Genomic DNA, 13,651 nt, shown 5'->3' with positions numbered 1-13,651 from the left:
GATCGCAAGGAAAAGCAGGTTTTCTTAGAGTATCAAAATTGAGGGCGATGCCAACAATTGAACAAATATCTTTTTATTTGGTACACAAGAATTTTTCGCGTGTTATTTCTCGCTTCTGATGTCACAATTTAATATGGCGATATCAGGAGCCTTAAGCTTCAAGAAAAAAACAAGAAAGCATAAAATATTGGATTGAGTATATGATGTTTTTAAATGTCGGAAGATAACGAAATCATGTTCTCTAAATTTCTTGGAGTAGAATCTTACTTAAAATGTGAAAATCAACAGTATTCTTACTCAGAGTGAAAATACTGCCACTCGAAATCACAACGGTGAATATTTCATTCAAGTTTGGAGTCTGCCTTCATATGAGCGAATGTTTCACTCCATCAAAGTGAATCTATCTCTATGACAGTACAGTACCTCAGATTTACTTTTCAATTCCGAGTAAAAATATTCTTTCGACGATTCTGAGTGAAGAGCTCATTCTGTATGAGTGAAAAATTACTCGAATTTGAGTGACTTGATATGACAGTCTGTTTTTTGAGTGAACCTTCATTTCAAGAAATTTAGAGAGTAAATCACCCATAAACAGATCTTTACACTGTTAGAAAAATCCGTATTAAATTTAATAACTAATGTGAAGTTTTTTTTTATATAACTGTGTTATAAAAATTAATAGTAAAATTAATATTATATTTAATAATATATAGTTATGAAAAATCATCAGATTTTATTTTTTATAATGTTTTTATAATAATTTAGAAATGCTATTATGAAAAATAGATTTTTTAATAGCTCCGTTGAAATCTCGATAAAGGTCACGATGCTTTGCAAACTGAATCTTTCAGGCCACGGGACTTAAACGGTCTCGTATTTATGATATATTAGAATTATTATATTATTATATTAGATTATACTAACATATCATAATGTGTTATAATGTTTTAATTTAATATGTTATAATTTAATATGGAATTTAAAAAACATGGAATATAAGGTAGAAAATATTAGATTTCATAAGAAATATGAAATATTATAAATAATTTATAACTAATAATCCTAATGTTATGAAAATCTCCACTATTATTAATTTTAATATTAAATTCTTAAGTTTACTTACAAAAATACTTTTATTTTTAAGAACTTTTCTAACAGTATACACAGAAAAGACATTCTTAATTAAAAAATATTTGTATTTTTTTTTATATGTAAATCTTAAAATGAGATTACATAGTGTTAAACAAAGAGATAAGTTACTTGCATTAATACATTTTGTACACTAAGACAAAAGTATTTGCTATTTGCAATTATAATTACATACAGAAATAATTACTAGAGATTATGAACTATTCTTTATTAAATTCTACAATAATGTTAATGATTATAATCTTATATGCAGGTTACTAGCATTTTACTGCAAAACATATGATTGACGCCAAGAATAACTATAATTTTAATTAGATCAACCATTTTTTTTCTCTCAGTGTATGATTCAAATATATTCTTATTACTCGAAAATAATTTTCATAAATGGAAAGTACAAAATATTGGATTGGGTATATGATGTTTTTAAATATCAGAAGATAACAGTCATATTGTACTTCTTATGAGACTATTATAACACTTCATTATTAATCTAATTATAATATTGTTGAAATCCAAAACTATTAATTGTCCTAACAAGATTATATATCGTTACTTATATATGAAACAATGGTTGTTAACTTGAGTATCTTTTTTAAATGGATACTAATTTTTGTATACACAGAATTAAAGAGATACACAGTGTGAAAGAATGAGCGAATACGATAAATTAAAAGAAAAGACGATTTCCCTGGGCATTTTCGTCACGGGAAAATCGTCTCCAAATTGGTAACCGTCTTGATGGAGAAGCTTTGATTGAAGAGACACCCCAGTTGATTCCGAAACATCCTGTAGAGCTTGCGTGTCGGTCGGCGAGCGGGGGTTGCGAAGGGGTTGATTCAGAGAGAGGTCGTCTCACATACGTTCTCTCTCTCTTTTTCTATTCTGTACTTTTCTCTTCCTCTCTCCATCTCTCTTGCTTTTCTCATCGTTTCTCTTTCTCTTTTTGCACGCCAGGGACCCCGAGGGCCGGGGGTTTACGTCGCCGGGACGGCAGATGTCAGGATGCCGGAGCAGAGCAACGACTATCGCGTGGTCGTGTTCGGTGCGGGCGGTGTCGGCAAGAGTTCCCTCGTGCTGCGTTTCGTGAAAGGATCCTTCCGCGAGTCCTACATACCGACCATCGAGGACACTTACAGACAGGTAAGTCGACCGATGGTGCGGCACGGCGCGGTTGCGACCGCGACTGCAGCGGCGGCGGTGCGGCCGTCCCCGTATCAACCACCCCCAGAACGTTTCTCCGATCTGTTTTTCTCGAACGGCTGTCACTCGCGCGAATTTCCAACGGCGATTGACCCTAGATTGCTAACGACCAGTCAAAATTGCATTAACGAGTTAACGTGTTAGCATCGCAGACCGCATAAAAAAAGCAATTTGAAAGAAAAATAAGGAGAAAGAGAGTCATCTGATGCGCCAAAAAAGAAAATTGAATAAAAAAACTTAGTTTCAGGCTAGCACAAATTTTGTTGCACAAATTGCAGTCGAGTCAAATTGGACAAGCGTTGAGACAAGTCGACACAATATCAGTCGTAGCAATTTGAATCGCAAAATTTTGTGAGTAATAAGCGTTTTTAACGAAACTCAAATACGTCTCATATTTAATTATTAATTTTACATTATGGTTCTATGTATGATACAAATGTTCTTTCAACTCAATACACTAAGGGAAAAAATAGAAATAAAAAATAGATTTATTTGTTGAATACTTATAATAACATATTCACTCATACTAATATAAAATGTTTGTCAGAAAAGAAATATATTTCTTTTTAATTTCAGCTTTTCATGAAAGCAATTATTCATATTATTCAAATAAAAGAATTTAAATTTAATTAAATATGTTATTAGTACTCTCTCTCATATCGAATAAAAATATTTTCTATTCTTTAGATGTTTTTCTCTCAGTATATAAATGATAGGAATATATATTTTTTTTTATTATTTATATTGTTATTTATTTTTTTTATTGTATGTATAATATAAATATATCTCAACTATTAGGAGATTAAATTAAGAAGAAAATTAATCTAATTGTTTAATACGCTTTTAACTGTATTATGTAACAAATAATTTCGAGTAAAATGTAACGATTATATGTTTATGTCGCTATAATTTTGACAAAACTTTGTATACAAAGGACGGCAGGAGATCATAGATTAAAAAGGCGTATACATTGTTTCACAAAATTATAACGACATAAAAATACGATCGTCCCATTTTATCTGAAAAATCCGAAATTATTTATTACGTAACTGCATATATCTGATGGAAGGTTAAGAAGGTTAAATCAGGCGATAATTGCGACTAATAATGTGTCGGATCAATTTTATGATTGCCTTATTAAACTAAACTTTCAACTCGCTTTACATAAGCGAGGTAAGATTAAATAAACACGAAAATTTTGTTGGGAATATTAGAACATTCCACCGTATGCAACCCTGAAATTGAGTCCGTTTATCTGCACACATAAAACATTATTTTACTGCTAAGAGAAGTGATCACGCATCCAAAAGAAAAATTTACTTACTTTTACAAGAGTATTATAAAAAATATTTATTCTAATATCAATATATTCAAGTACAAGTATATAAGAATATTATAAATCCAGATAGATAGATATATATAAATTTGGCAGCAGCTGTACTATCATCAATTTGCAAAGATTGCGCCTTGAATAGTTCACACGATACTCTTATTTCTCGTATAGAATGACGACATGGAAATACGAAGGAGATCCGAAAAGAGTGATAAAAGTTTCCTTCAAACAATATGATATGCAAAATGTAATATGAAAATCTGAGTGTAACTCTTAAGGCCGGCTTAATTTTCAATTGTAGTTTAAACATGGATTCAAGTTTAAATTCTATTCTAACAATGCATTTGTTTTATAAACAGAGTTTAAGTTGAAATCTAAGTTTAATCTATCATTGAAAAGTCGGTCGTTAGTAAATATATCGCTATATCAATATAACAAACATTTTACATCATTGTATGATGGAAATTTAATGATTAAGTCAATATAGTGTATTCGTCTCATAAATATAATTTAAAAAATCGAAGAGTTTTTATCATAAATTGTCTCACATCATGATAACCAGAAAAGTCCCGAGCAAAAATTGAATCTAGTTATTGTCTAGTAATGACACAGAAAAGTTGGGTCTTACATCGCTACTAGGAATGTAACGCTCAATTCTCCTAGTAGCTATACCAGAAAAATTATCTAGTAGCTGGATACAAAAAGTACCTATAATTGGTTATAATATAAAAGTAACCTATAATTGGTTCAGTTACTAGACAGTTCTGATATCCAATTTCTATTCAGGACTTACCAATGATTTTATATCTCGTTACTGTGTAATCTTTTTCATCTAACTACTATCTATGTAATTGATATAGTCACTAGATAATCCTGACATTCAAAAGACTGAGTAGGAATTTAGCCAGTCACGAGCTGGTGACTGGCTAGAAAACTTATCTAGTCATTACTATCGAGCTACTAGTCTTGAAATCTGCTCTACTAGATACATTTTTACTCGGGGTGTATCTAGAAATCGTTATAAAAGAAAAAGTTGCTTTGACTCTATATGTATGTGTGCTGTAAGCAAACTAAATTTGCGTTTTAATTTAATAATCTCGATTGAAAAGCTTGGTTAAAAATTTATTGGGATTCAAAATGTATTTTAAATAAATTTGATATTTCCATAATAAATAAAATTCCAAAATAATGAGATAGATTTAGGGAACTCACAAAATACTTAAAACTAGCAACATTCATTTGAACGCAGTATGCATTTTCTGTGTGTGAATTCAAACTGTTTCGACTGATTTTCCTTTTGATTTGCTTCCGTCTCAAGCAGCTGAAAAAAGCGATACGCGCGAATTTAATGTACACGCCATATGAACGCGTATTTCCGTTTATCCCTGACAGACTAAAGATAACGTTATTTACCTAGGATTAATTAATTGATTAATTGAAGGGAATAATTACAAGCCGCGTGAGATAACTGCAGTTGAAGTTAACTAAGCTTCCGACCGATTCGTCATTAGTTCTCAATTAGAGAATTATAGTCGGGGATAGCCCGATGTGTGATTCCTGCTGATGTTTACATACGCGGAACCCGAAACGATCGCGCGTAATTCTCAACCTCGCGATTATAATTAATTAACCGGAGAGATAATCGCGCGGGGCCGTTGGCGGTAAATTTTGTTAGCGTTAATTAAGGTTTAATTTCGTCCCGGTTTCGACAGCGCGGCCAGCGCCTCTCCGACAAAACCAGACGGCGAATTAGTTCTCGCACGCGTGCTGTGTACATTCACGAGACACGCGTGAAATTGCAACGGACGGATCGCGCGCGTGCCGCATAGGTCGCACAAGCGAAGCGCATTTTATCGGCGGATGCTTACGTAAATAATAATTTCCGCGTGAATCGCGATTTAACGATTAATCGGACGCGTCGCGCGCATGCGAGCAGGCACGCACGCAAGCATCCAACGTGAGAACTTGGCCATACGCGAATTTAATGTCTCTATTCGTATATTTCTGCCTGATAATACGCGCATGGAAGTAACATGTCGACGTGGATAATGCGGAAATTACGAACATGTTAAATTACTCACAGTCGTTGTCATGTACACACACATACATATTGAAGAATATTTGGACGTATATACGATGATGGGGGTAATTATATGAAAATACCTAGATAGATTTTAATGATTATCACGAGATGAGACAGAAATTGGAAACCTCGAAAAATTTTTAATCATATTTATGAGATACAGATATATTGGATTAATCGTTAAATTTGCATTATATATAATGTAACTTTTTTTATTATATTAGTGCAGCTAAACTAAATATTACATTTAGACTTTTATATCACGTATTACATTTATAAGTTATCTTAAAGTATTCAGATAGACTTAAGTGATTTTATCACGAAGCAAAAATCAATGATGGAAACTTCGAAAATTTTTAATCGTATTTATGATGCAAATATACTGTATTGGATTAATCATTAAATTTGCATCATATAATAACGTAATTTTGTTATTATATTGGTGCAACGACAAATTTACTAAAATTTACACTCAGTTTTTCATATTGGATTTTACATGCCACAAATTGTTTTAAGCAAATTTTGATGATTTTTCTCGTATTTCTTTCGCTTTTATTGCACCATTCTATGTGGAAAATATGAGTGCTCTGTATAAGCCATTTATATTACAAAAAATCAAGTTTATTCGTAAATTTTTGCAAATCCAATAATAAACAAATTAATACAGATTGGCTCCAAGATAAAAAAAATTGAAACAAATTTGTAACAGGATCTATAAGAGTCGTGCATTAGGTTTAATTTTGTTTAATTATAATTATATGCTATTGGAGCAATAAAAATTGTCTGAAGTTGAATAATTTTCTATTATTTTCTTGAAAACCCGAGAATATTTAGAGATACAAAACGAGACTTTTATTTTTAACCGATTTAAAAAACAACTTTTTTTACCCGACTTTAAAAACAAGCGTTTGGTAAATAATAAAAAAGTACAAAATAAAAAACTGCAAAGGACAATAACCGCCTTAAAAAGTCTCAAAAGAATGAATTAATTTATAACTCTTCCGAATGAATTAATTTTGTATTAATATTCCTATGTTAATATTTTTACCCAATTCCATTCTATTATCATAACAATATTAATTTATTAAACTATCCAATGTTATCATAAAGTGTTAAGGTGATGAAATTCAAGAAGAGGGAGTGAGGTTTGTGTGTGTGTGTCCAGATTTCATAGTAGCCTATATTTTCCGCAGGATCCTAGAAAATAATAACTGTGCAAAATTTAATCCAGATCGTTCAAAGGATTTAGAAATTTATAGGGAACGTACAGACAGACAGATAGACCGACTTTCTATTTTATATATACAGATTAGAAATCTTTCGGTGCGAAAAAGTCGAATTAGATAAGTAATTATATAACTGCAGAGAGATAATAATAAGAAAAATTATTTTATATGTATGACAATGAACTTAATCAAATAAGTTTTCGTGCAGACTAATATCGTTAGTAGAGGATTGTGCACAAAAAAACATTGATTCAAAATGATTTTATACCTTTTAAGGCTTTTGAAGGCAGTTTATTTTTTTCAAGTTCTTTACAATTTATTATTTTTTATTAAAATGCTAAATTTATTAAGATTCGAAATATATTTTGGATAAATTCGATGCTTATGTTGAATTTGATGAAGCAAACAACGCAATCACAATTGTGATTCCTTCACTAGCATATAATTATAATCACGCGCGAAATTAAACATAACGCACGGCTCTTATGAGCTCCCTTAAAAATCTGTTTAGTCTAATAAAATCACCGACAAATTCATCCTGTCCATTTGGATAGAATCAGCATAACACAATACTGATGAAAGCGCGTTAAGGGCACGCTAAGCGTCGTGCTACGCGACAATCTTACGTTTTATAACACAATAAATTAATCGCGCATCACATGCTGCGTAATTATAAAAGTATACGCATCGCGTGACAAATCAACGGCAGGATGTTCGCATTATCGCGCCACACTGACTATCGCCACACGATGACTCCCCGTTCAACGCGGGTAACTGGTGATTTGATTCGCGCTCGACAACGTTCTTGAAGCAGCCCGATAACGCACGGTTCGCGATAGTTATTTGTGTTTCTTGAGTGACGGCTATGTGATCGTGTGACAGCGGCTCCATTGTATCGGTAGCACCGTCGTCATGATGTGACTTCGCCAGCTATCCCCCTATGTGACCACCCACGCATTTTATACACGTACATACCTACATTCATGAGTGTGTACAGGTTGAGGCGCGTAAAACATGACAGATGAACATCTCCAAAAATACTGGTAACAGAAAAAAATTTTATCAGAGGCAAAGTATTTTTAACGCGCTCGCTACCAACGTCACACGTGTGTGGAGCACTGATCTCTCACGTATGTGTGACAGCGATACAATTTTTCTCTCTATGTTGACATAAGCAAATTAAGTTTACTTTTTATATAATTATATAAAAAAAAATCCAAGAGTGGACAGAATTTTTCAAATGAACCGTGACAGCTAATGTGTTTTAGGATTATATCTTTTAGATGTATTTCTTCTTGTATATATGCGAATATTTATCACACTTTGTGTGATAAATATGAATGCTATATGAACTTCGTATTACAAATAATATTTGTTTACCAATTTTTACAAATTGACTAGTAAACAAATTAATAAAAATTGATCCTGAGATTAAGCTTTGAAACAAAGTTGTAACAGGATTTATAAGAGCCATGTATTAAGTTCAATTTTGCTTTATTATTTAATTACGTGCTATTGAAGTAATCAAAATGATTACTTATTTTATAAAAAAGATTTTACATTTCTCTGCATATTCAAGATGTACAGTTTTATTAAGATAAATTTGATAATTTTGGAATGTTTTGTTACATATACACTGAAAGAAAAATATCTGAAAAATAAAGAAAATATTTATTTAGTGAGTACGAGTAACATATATTTATTTAAATCTTAATTTGTTTTTAATATAATTACTGTCATGAAAGGCTAAGGTTTTAAAGAAATATACAAGATGAGTCACCTGTAATGTTAGAAAGTAACTTCATTATTTTACATTAGAGGAAAATACTTAAGGAATAAATTGTGTTGTTGCAAGATATAAATATTGTGATCGATCAGTCTCTTTCCAACACGCAATTTATTCTCTAATAGAGATATTTTAGAACCTAACGTTATGTGACTTTGACTCTGTATATTTCATTATTTGAAGAACATTTTATAAATTAGTATGAGTTAAAATATATTATTAGAATATTTACCGAATAAATATTTTATATTCCTTAGATATTTTTCTCTAAGTGTATGTGTGAGAGAGAGGATAGCTCATATCATATATATGTGTGAAATACACATACATATATACACACACTACAGATACATACACACACATACATAAACATATATGTGGACAAATGTGTCACGAATTTCAGAACACACACATACACATAACACGTGCAATGACGCTTGCATGTGTGTGTATTTGATACAATGACGCTGGTGGGACTCTCGCTGTGTGCGCGACGAGAAATGTGCCGATACGAGTTATCAATGGAATCGCGCGGTACTCGAAGGTTCTGGCATCGACTGGAAGCAGTTTGGCTCGATTCAGCTCGGCCAGGTCGGCATGACCCCGAGTGGAACCGAGTGGAACCGCGAGCCAAGCGAGCCGCTGCGGGTCCAATTTATTTACGATCGACCCGAGTCGCGCGGGTCGAGTCGATCGTAAATAATAGCGCGGTAATTCACAACCGGACCGTGTGTGTGTACGGTATTTCAGGTAATAAGTTGCGACAAAAACATATGCACACTTCAAATTACGGACACAACGGGGTCCCATCAGTTTCCCGCTATGCAGCGGCTCTCCATAAGCAAAGGTCACGCCTTCATCTTGGTGTACTCGGTGTGCTCCCGGCAAAGTCTCGAGGAGCTGCGACCGATCTGGGGTGTGATAAGGGAACTGAAGGGCCAGGATATCTCGCAGATACCCATAATGCTGGTAAGCATCCGTAGCAAACAATCCCTTCCGCTTGATTCGCTCCCGCGCGTTTCTATTCGTGGATTCGACGAACAATCCGTAAATGAGAGAGAAATAGTTTCTGATTTCACATCTTGTTTTTCATTCAAGGATGCATTGCCCATATTTCAGAGATAAAGTAAAAATTTGAGAAAAGTTACAGATTCGTCGATATTGCACCTGAAAGTGGCAGGAACAATTTGATTTAAAGCCCAGATTAAAAGTTATCTCACTTTGAAGTGTAAGCAAACATGATAACGTCAAATGACGTATTATTGGCGTTAGGGACGTCATTAATGCGTCATTAATATGTCATTTGACGTCATGCTGCTTGGGAGTATTTTTAGCCGTGCTGTTGTGCAAATATATGATGCTGCTATCTTTAGTAAAGGAAAAGATAATTAAAAAATGACAGGAACTTCAATTTTTGTATATATATACTTTAAATATTTAAAATGATTTGTACAAATATTCATCGTAATTCAGAAAAAGATAAAATTCAGAAATAATATAAAATAAAATAAATGAATTATAAACATATGATATTATGAAACTATGAAAATATGATATTAAAGTAAAAATATATTGTTATCCAAGTGTATTATATGACGAGAATATATTGTAGTTTTTTTCTCATATTAATTTTTTTTAAATTTTGTTACATAGTAATGCAGGAATAGAATGCAGTTAAAAGGCTAGTTGTTAAAAAATATAACAAATCTTTTAATGTTAAATTTTAGCTCAAATTATAAATAGCGTATATGAAAAATTGGAATATAGTCACTGGAATATTGCACTCTCCATTTATTCTTTGGTTACCAAATAATATAAAAATTTTTGTAATAAAATTTTTTTCGCGCGCACGTGTGTATACACATATACACATATCATACATTCTTATATGGGAAATAGAAATATTAAAGTTTTGTTTAATTTCCAATGACCTTTTGTAGAGACTATACGGGCAATACATCCTTAAACACGTTTACCACCATCTTTTTATTGTACAAAAGTTTAACTAATTATTGAATTACCAAAAATAAATAGAGAAGGTAAAAAAATTATAAATATTAGCAAAGATTAATTATTATTAAATGTAATTAATTATATATATATTTATTTATAATTAATTATATATATCAATAATTATGTTATTTTTTATATTATAATTATGTATATGTAAATTATAATTATATTTTTATATATTACTATATTAAATATATTAAATATATAAATTATTTATATATATATATATATATATATATATATATATATATATATATAATTTGAGACATATATATCTTTTATTTTTTGTTTCATTGACTCTCAGTCGGTCAATTTTTCAAACCAATTTTTCAAACCGTATCTTTTCTCACAGTTAAATAAACCTATAATTTAACTTGCACAATTTCATCATTATATATATTTTTTCGATAAATCAAAAGATATTAAATCGTAAAAAATCATAATTAGATAAAATTCATAGAATAAACGAGTCATAGACCCGTAATAATAATTATTATTTGAAACTCAGTTCAAGTGAGATGTTCAGATTTGAATTCAAAGTTAAAAGATAGTTTTTTTAAGTTCAATCACGATTGTAAACATAAATGTCATATATAGAGTTGCGAGTAATTAATTATCGTGTTTAGTTGATGATTGATATAAACCAATTTAATTAAAGACTGTTTAATTGACAAATAATTTCAACAAATTCAATCGAAGACTGTTCAATTGACGATTAATATGATCAAAGGGAATTAAAGATCGGTCAGTTGACCGTAGTTGTACAAAAATATTCCAACCCGCATAAATTACGATTCGAGAAAAATGAAGATAAAAATGTGACACGTGATTTAAAAAGTGTAGATAATATTGAGACTCTTTGCAATCGTTTAAGAAATCAAACATAGTAAATTTTCTTCTTTTTCAGTATTACTAGTTGAGCTTAAAAAATAGATAAAATAGGTTCAACTAGTAGAAAATAAAAACGATTTTTTAATTAATATTAGAACTTAATTAATATTTTTTTATTAATATTAGTGCCATAAGACACGGATTTTTTTTGTTTTATATAGAAAGACACATGGATTACTCATTGATAACAAAAACTTAAAAATCATAATTTGGTGGGTTCGATCATTCTTGTATAACTATGCAATACTTGCATAACCAATTAATGAACTTAGCAAATTTATTTAAAAGCCGTTTAATTGACAATTGATATGAACGAATTTAATCGATTTAATTGAAGATCGTTCGGCGACGATTGATGTAACCAGTAGCCCTTCCCCCTCTTCCCTCTGTGGATTTTATTTAGCATTTCTCAATCATTTTCAATGATGCTTCAAATATGAATATCATCCACAAAACTAATTGTGCCTGGCGAGTTCTTAGCCGCCAGGCAAGCATATGCTAATACGCCCGCATTTAGAACAAGTTTCGCGACTGTCCGCATCCTGCGTTCAGGATAAGTTTCGGTCATTTACATTTGCCGTACTTAGAATAAGCACCGCAACTACCCGCGTCTCTCTTCCACATCGTTCGCTCCATTGCACCTGTACCTCGCCACAGAAGAGCAATAATAAAAACCTTGTTTATTTTGTTTTCACGTGTCTAAATATTCAACTTCTCTCTCGGACTTAACACCAAACCTGGACTTAACATCTCGGACTTAACACCCGGCGAGTGTACCGATACTAACTCCATTCACCCCGACCGCTAAAATGATCGTCAATTGAATGGCCTCTAATTAAATTTGCTAAGTTCAATTAACGTTAATTGAATGATCTTTGATTCATTCATACCAACTGAGACATATTTGTCTAAATCAGTTATTAGATTAAGAAAGACTTAATTGACATTTTTATAACTCTGGTCACATATAATATGATACAGGAAACTTTTGGAAGTAACTCAAACTCTGAATAAAAATCTGAACATCTCACATGAGATGAATTTCAGATGACAACTATTAAAACCTTATATAGGGGAGACCGGGGCTAGATGTCCCATACTGTTAGAATTTCGAAGTTATAACTTCTCATATAACTAATTGTTATATAACTGACTGTATAAACATAATAGATATAACCTTTTTCTATGCATTAATGCCTACTATGACCCTGTTAACCGTATATTTTATTTTGTAATAACCAAAATACGAACATGTAGCAACATGGTCATATTGTCCTGGTTCGGGCTCAGTAGTACGAGGTAAAAACCACATATAAAATACGTATCTTGATTAGTAGTTCTGAAATCTCCGCAAGAGATCTCCACAGTCTTCCTGCCGGCCCTTAAGGGGACTGGAGGGTCAGATTGCCTGAAAATCATGCTTGTTCTTTCACAATTTTTTATGACAAACTGAATATGCGAAAGTGTTATTTTGACGTGTATTTATACAATATGTAAAGAGAAAAAAAATATAATTTTGATGATCAAATACTCAATATAAGTATATGGTACATACAGTTAAAATATATTTCGTTTTTCTTTTCAAGGTCGTCATTTTGCAATATTAGGTGTATAACTTTGCTTTCGCCGTTTTTTTTCCGAAATTCGAGGCTTTATTGTAAAAAACTGGTTATACATTTATGATTCAAAGTATTATCCATCGCTGGCCACTACTTTCTCCCATCTTTCGGGCAGCGTACGAATTCCACGTCGAAAAAACTAGTTATCTTTTGAGGCGATTCACCAATCGATCCAATTTTTTACTTCTTCATAAGACCGGAAGTGCTGGTCAGCCAGGCCGTGTGCCATTGATCGAAACAAGTGATAGTCAGAGGGAGCAACGTCTGGAGAATACGGCGGGTGGGGTAGGACTTCCCATTTCAACGTTTCCAAGTATGTCTTGATCACTTTTGCAACATGGGGTCGAGCAT

At 31.9% G+C, this 13,651-nt stretch overlaps 1 protein-coding gene across 1 annotated transcript in view; it reads left to right on the top strand.

Annotated features, from left to right (window-relative positions):
* LOC116840264 (GTP-binding protein Di-Ras2) overlaps positions 1-13,651 on the top strand; it is a 41,370-nt gene that overhangs the window by 11,273 nt on the left and 16,446 nt on the right. Inside the window, exons 2-3 of the mRNA XM_032806774.1 lie at positions 2,104-2,289; positions 9,528-9,746. Coding sequence (XP_032662665.1) covers positions 2,152-2,289; positions 9,528-9,746 — 357 coding nt within the window. The 5' untranslated portion in view covers positions 2,104-2,151. The remainder of the gene's footprint in view (positions 1-2,103; positions 2,290-9,527; positions 9,747-13,651) is intronic.

Source organism: Odontomachus brunneus, unplaced genomic scaffold (assembly GCF_010583005.1).
Source record: "Odontomachus brunneus isolate Ranch 3 - 2012 unplaced genomic scaffold, Obru_v1 Obru_scaffold_001, whole genome shotgun sequence".
NCBI lineage: Eukaryota > Metazoa > Arthropoda > Insecta > Hymenoptera > Formicidae > Odontomachus > Odontomachus brunneus.
This window is presented reverse-complemented; position numbering and strand designations above follow the sequence as displayed.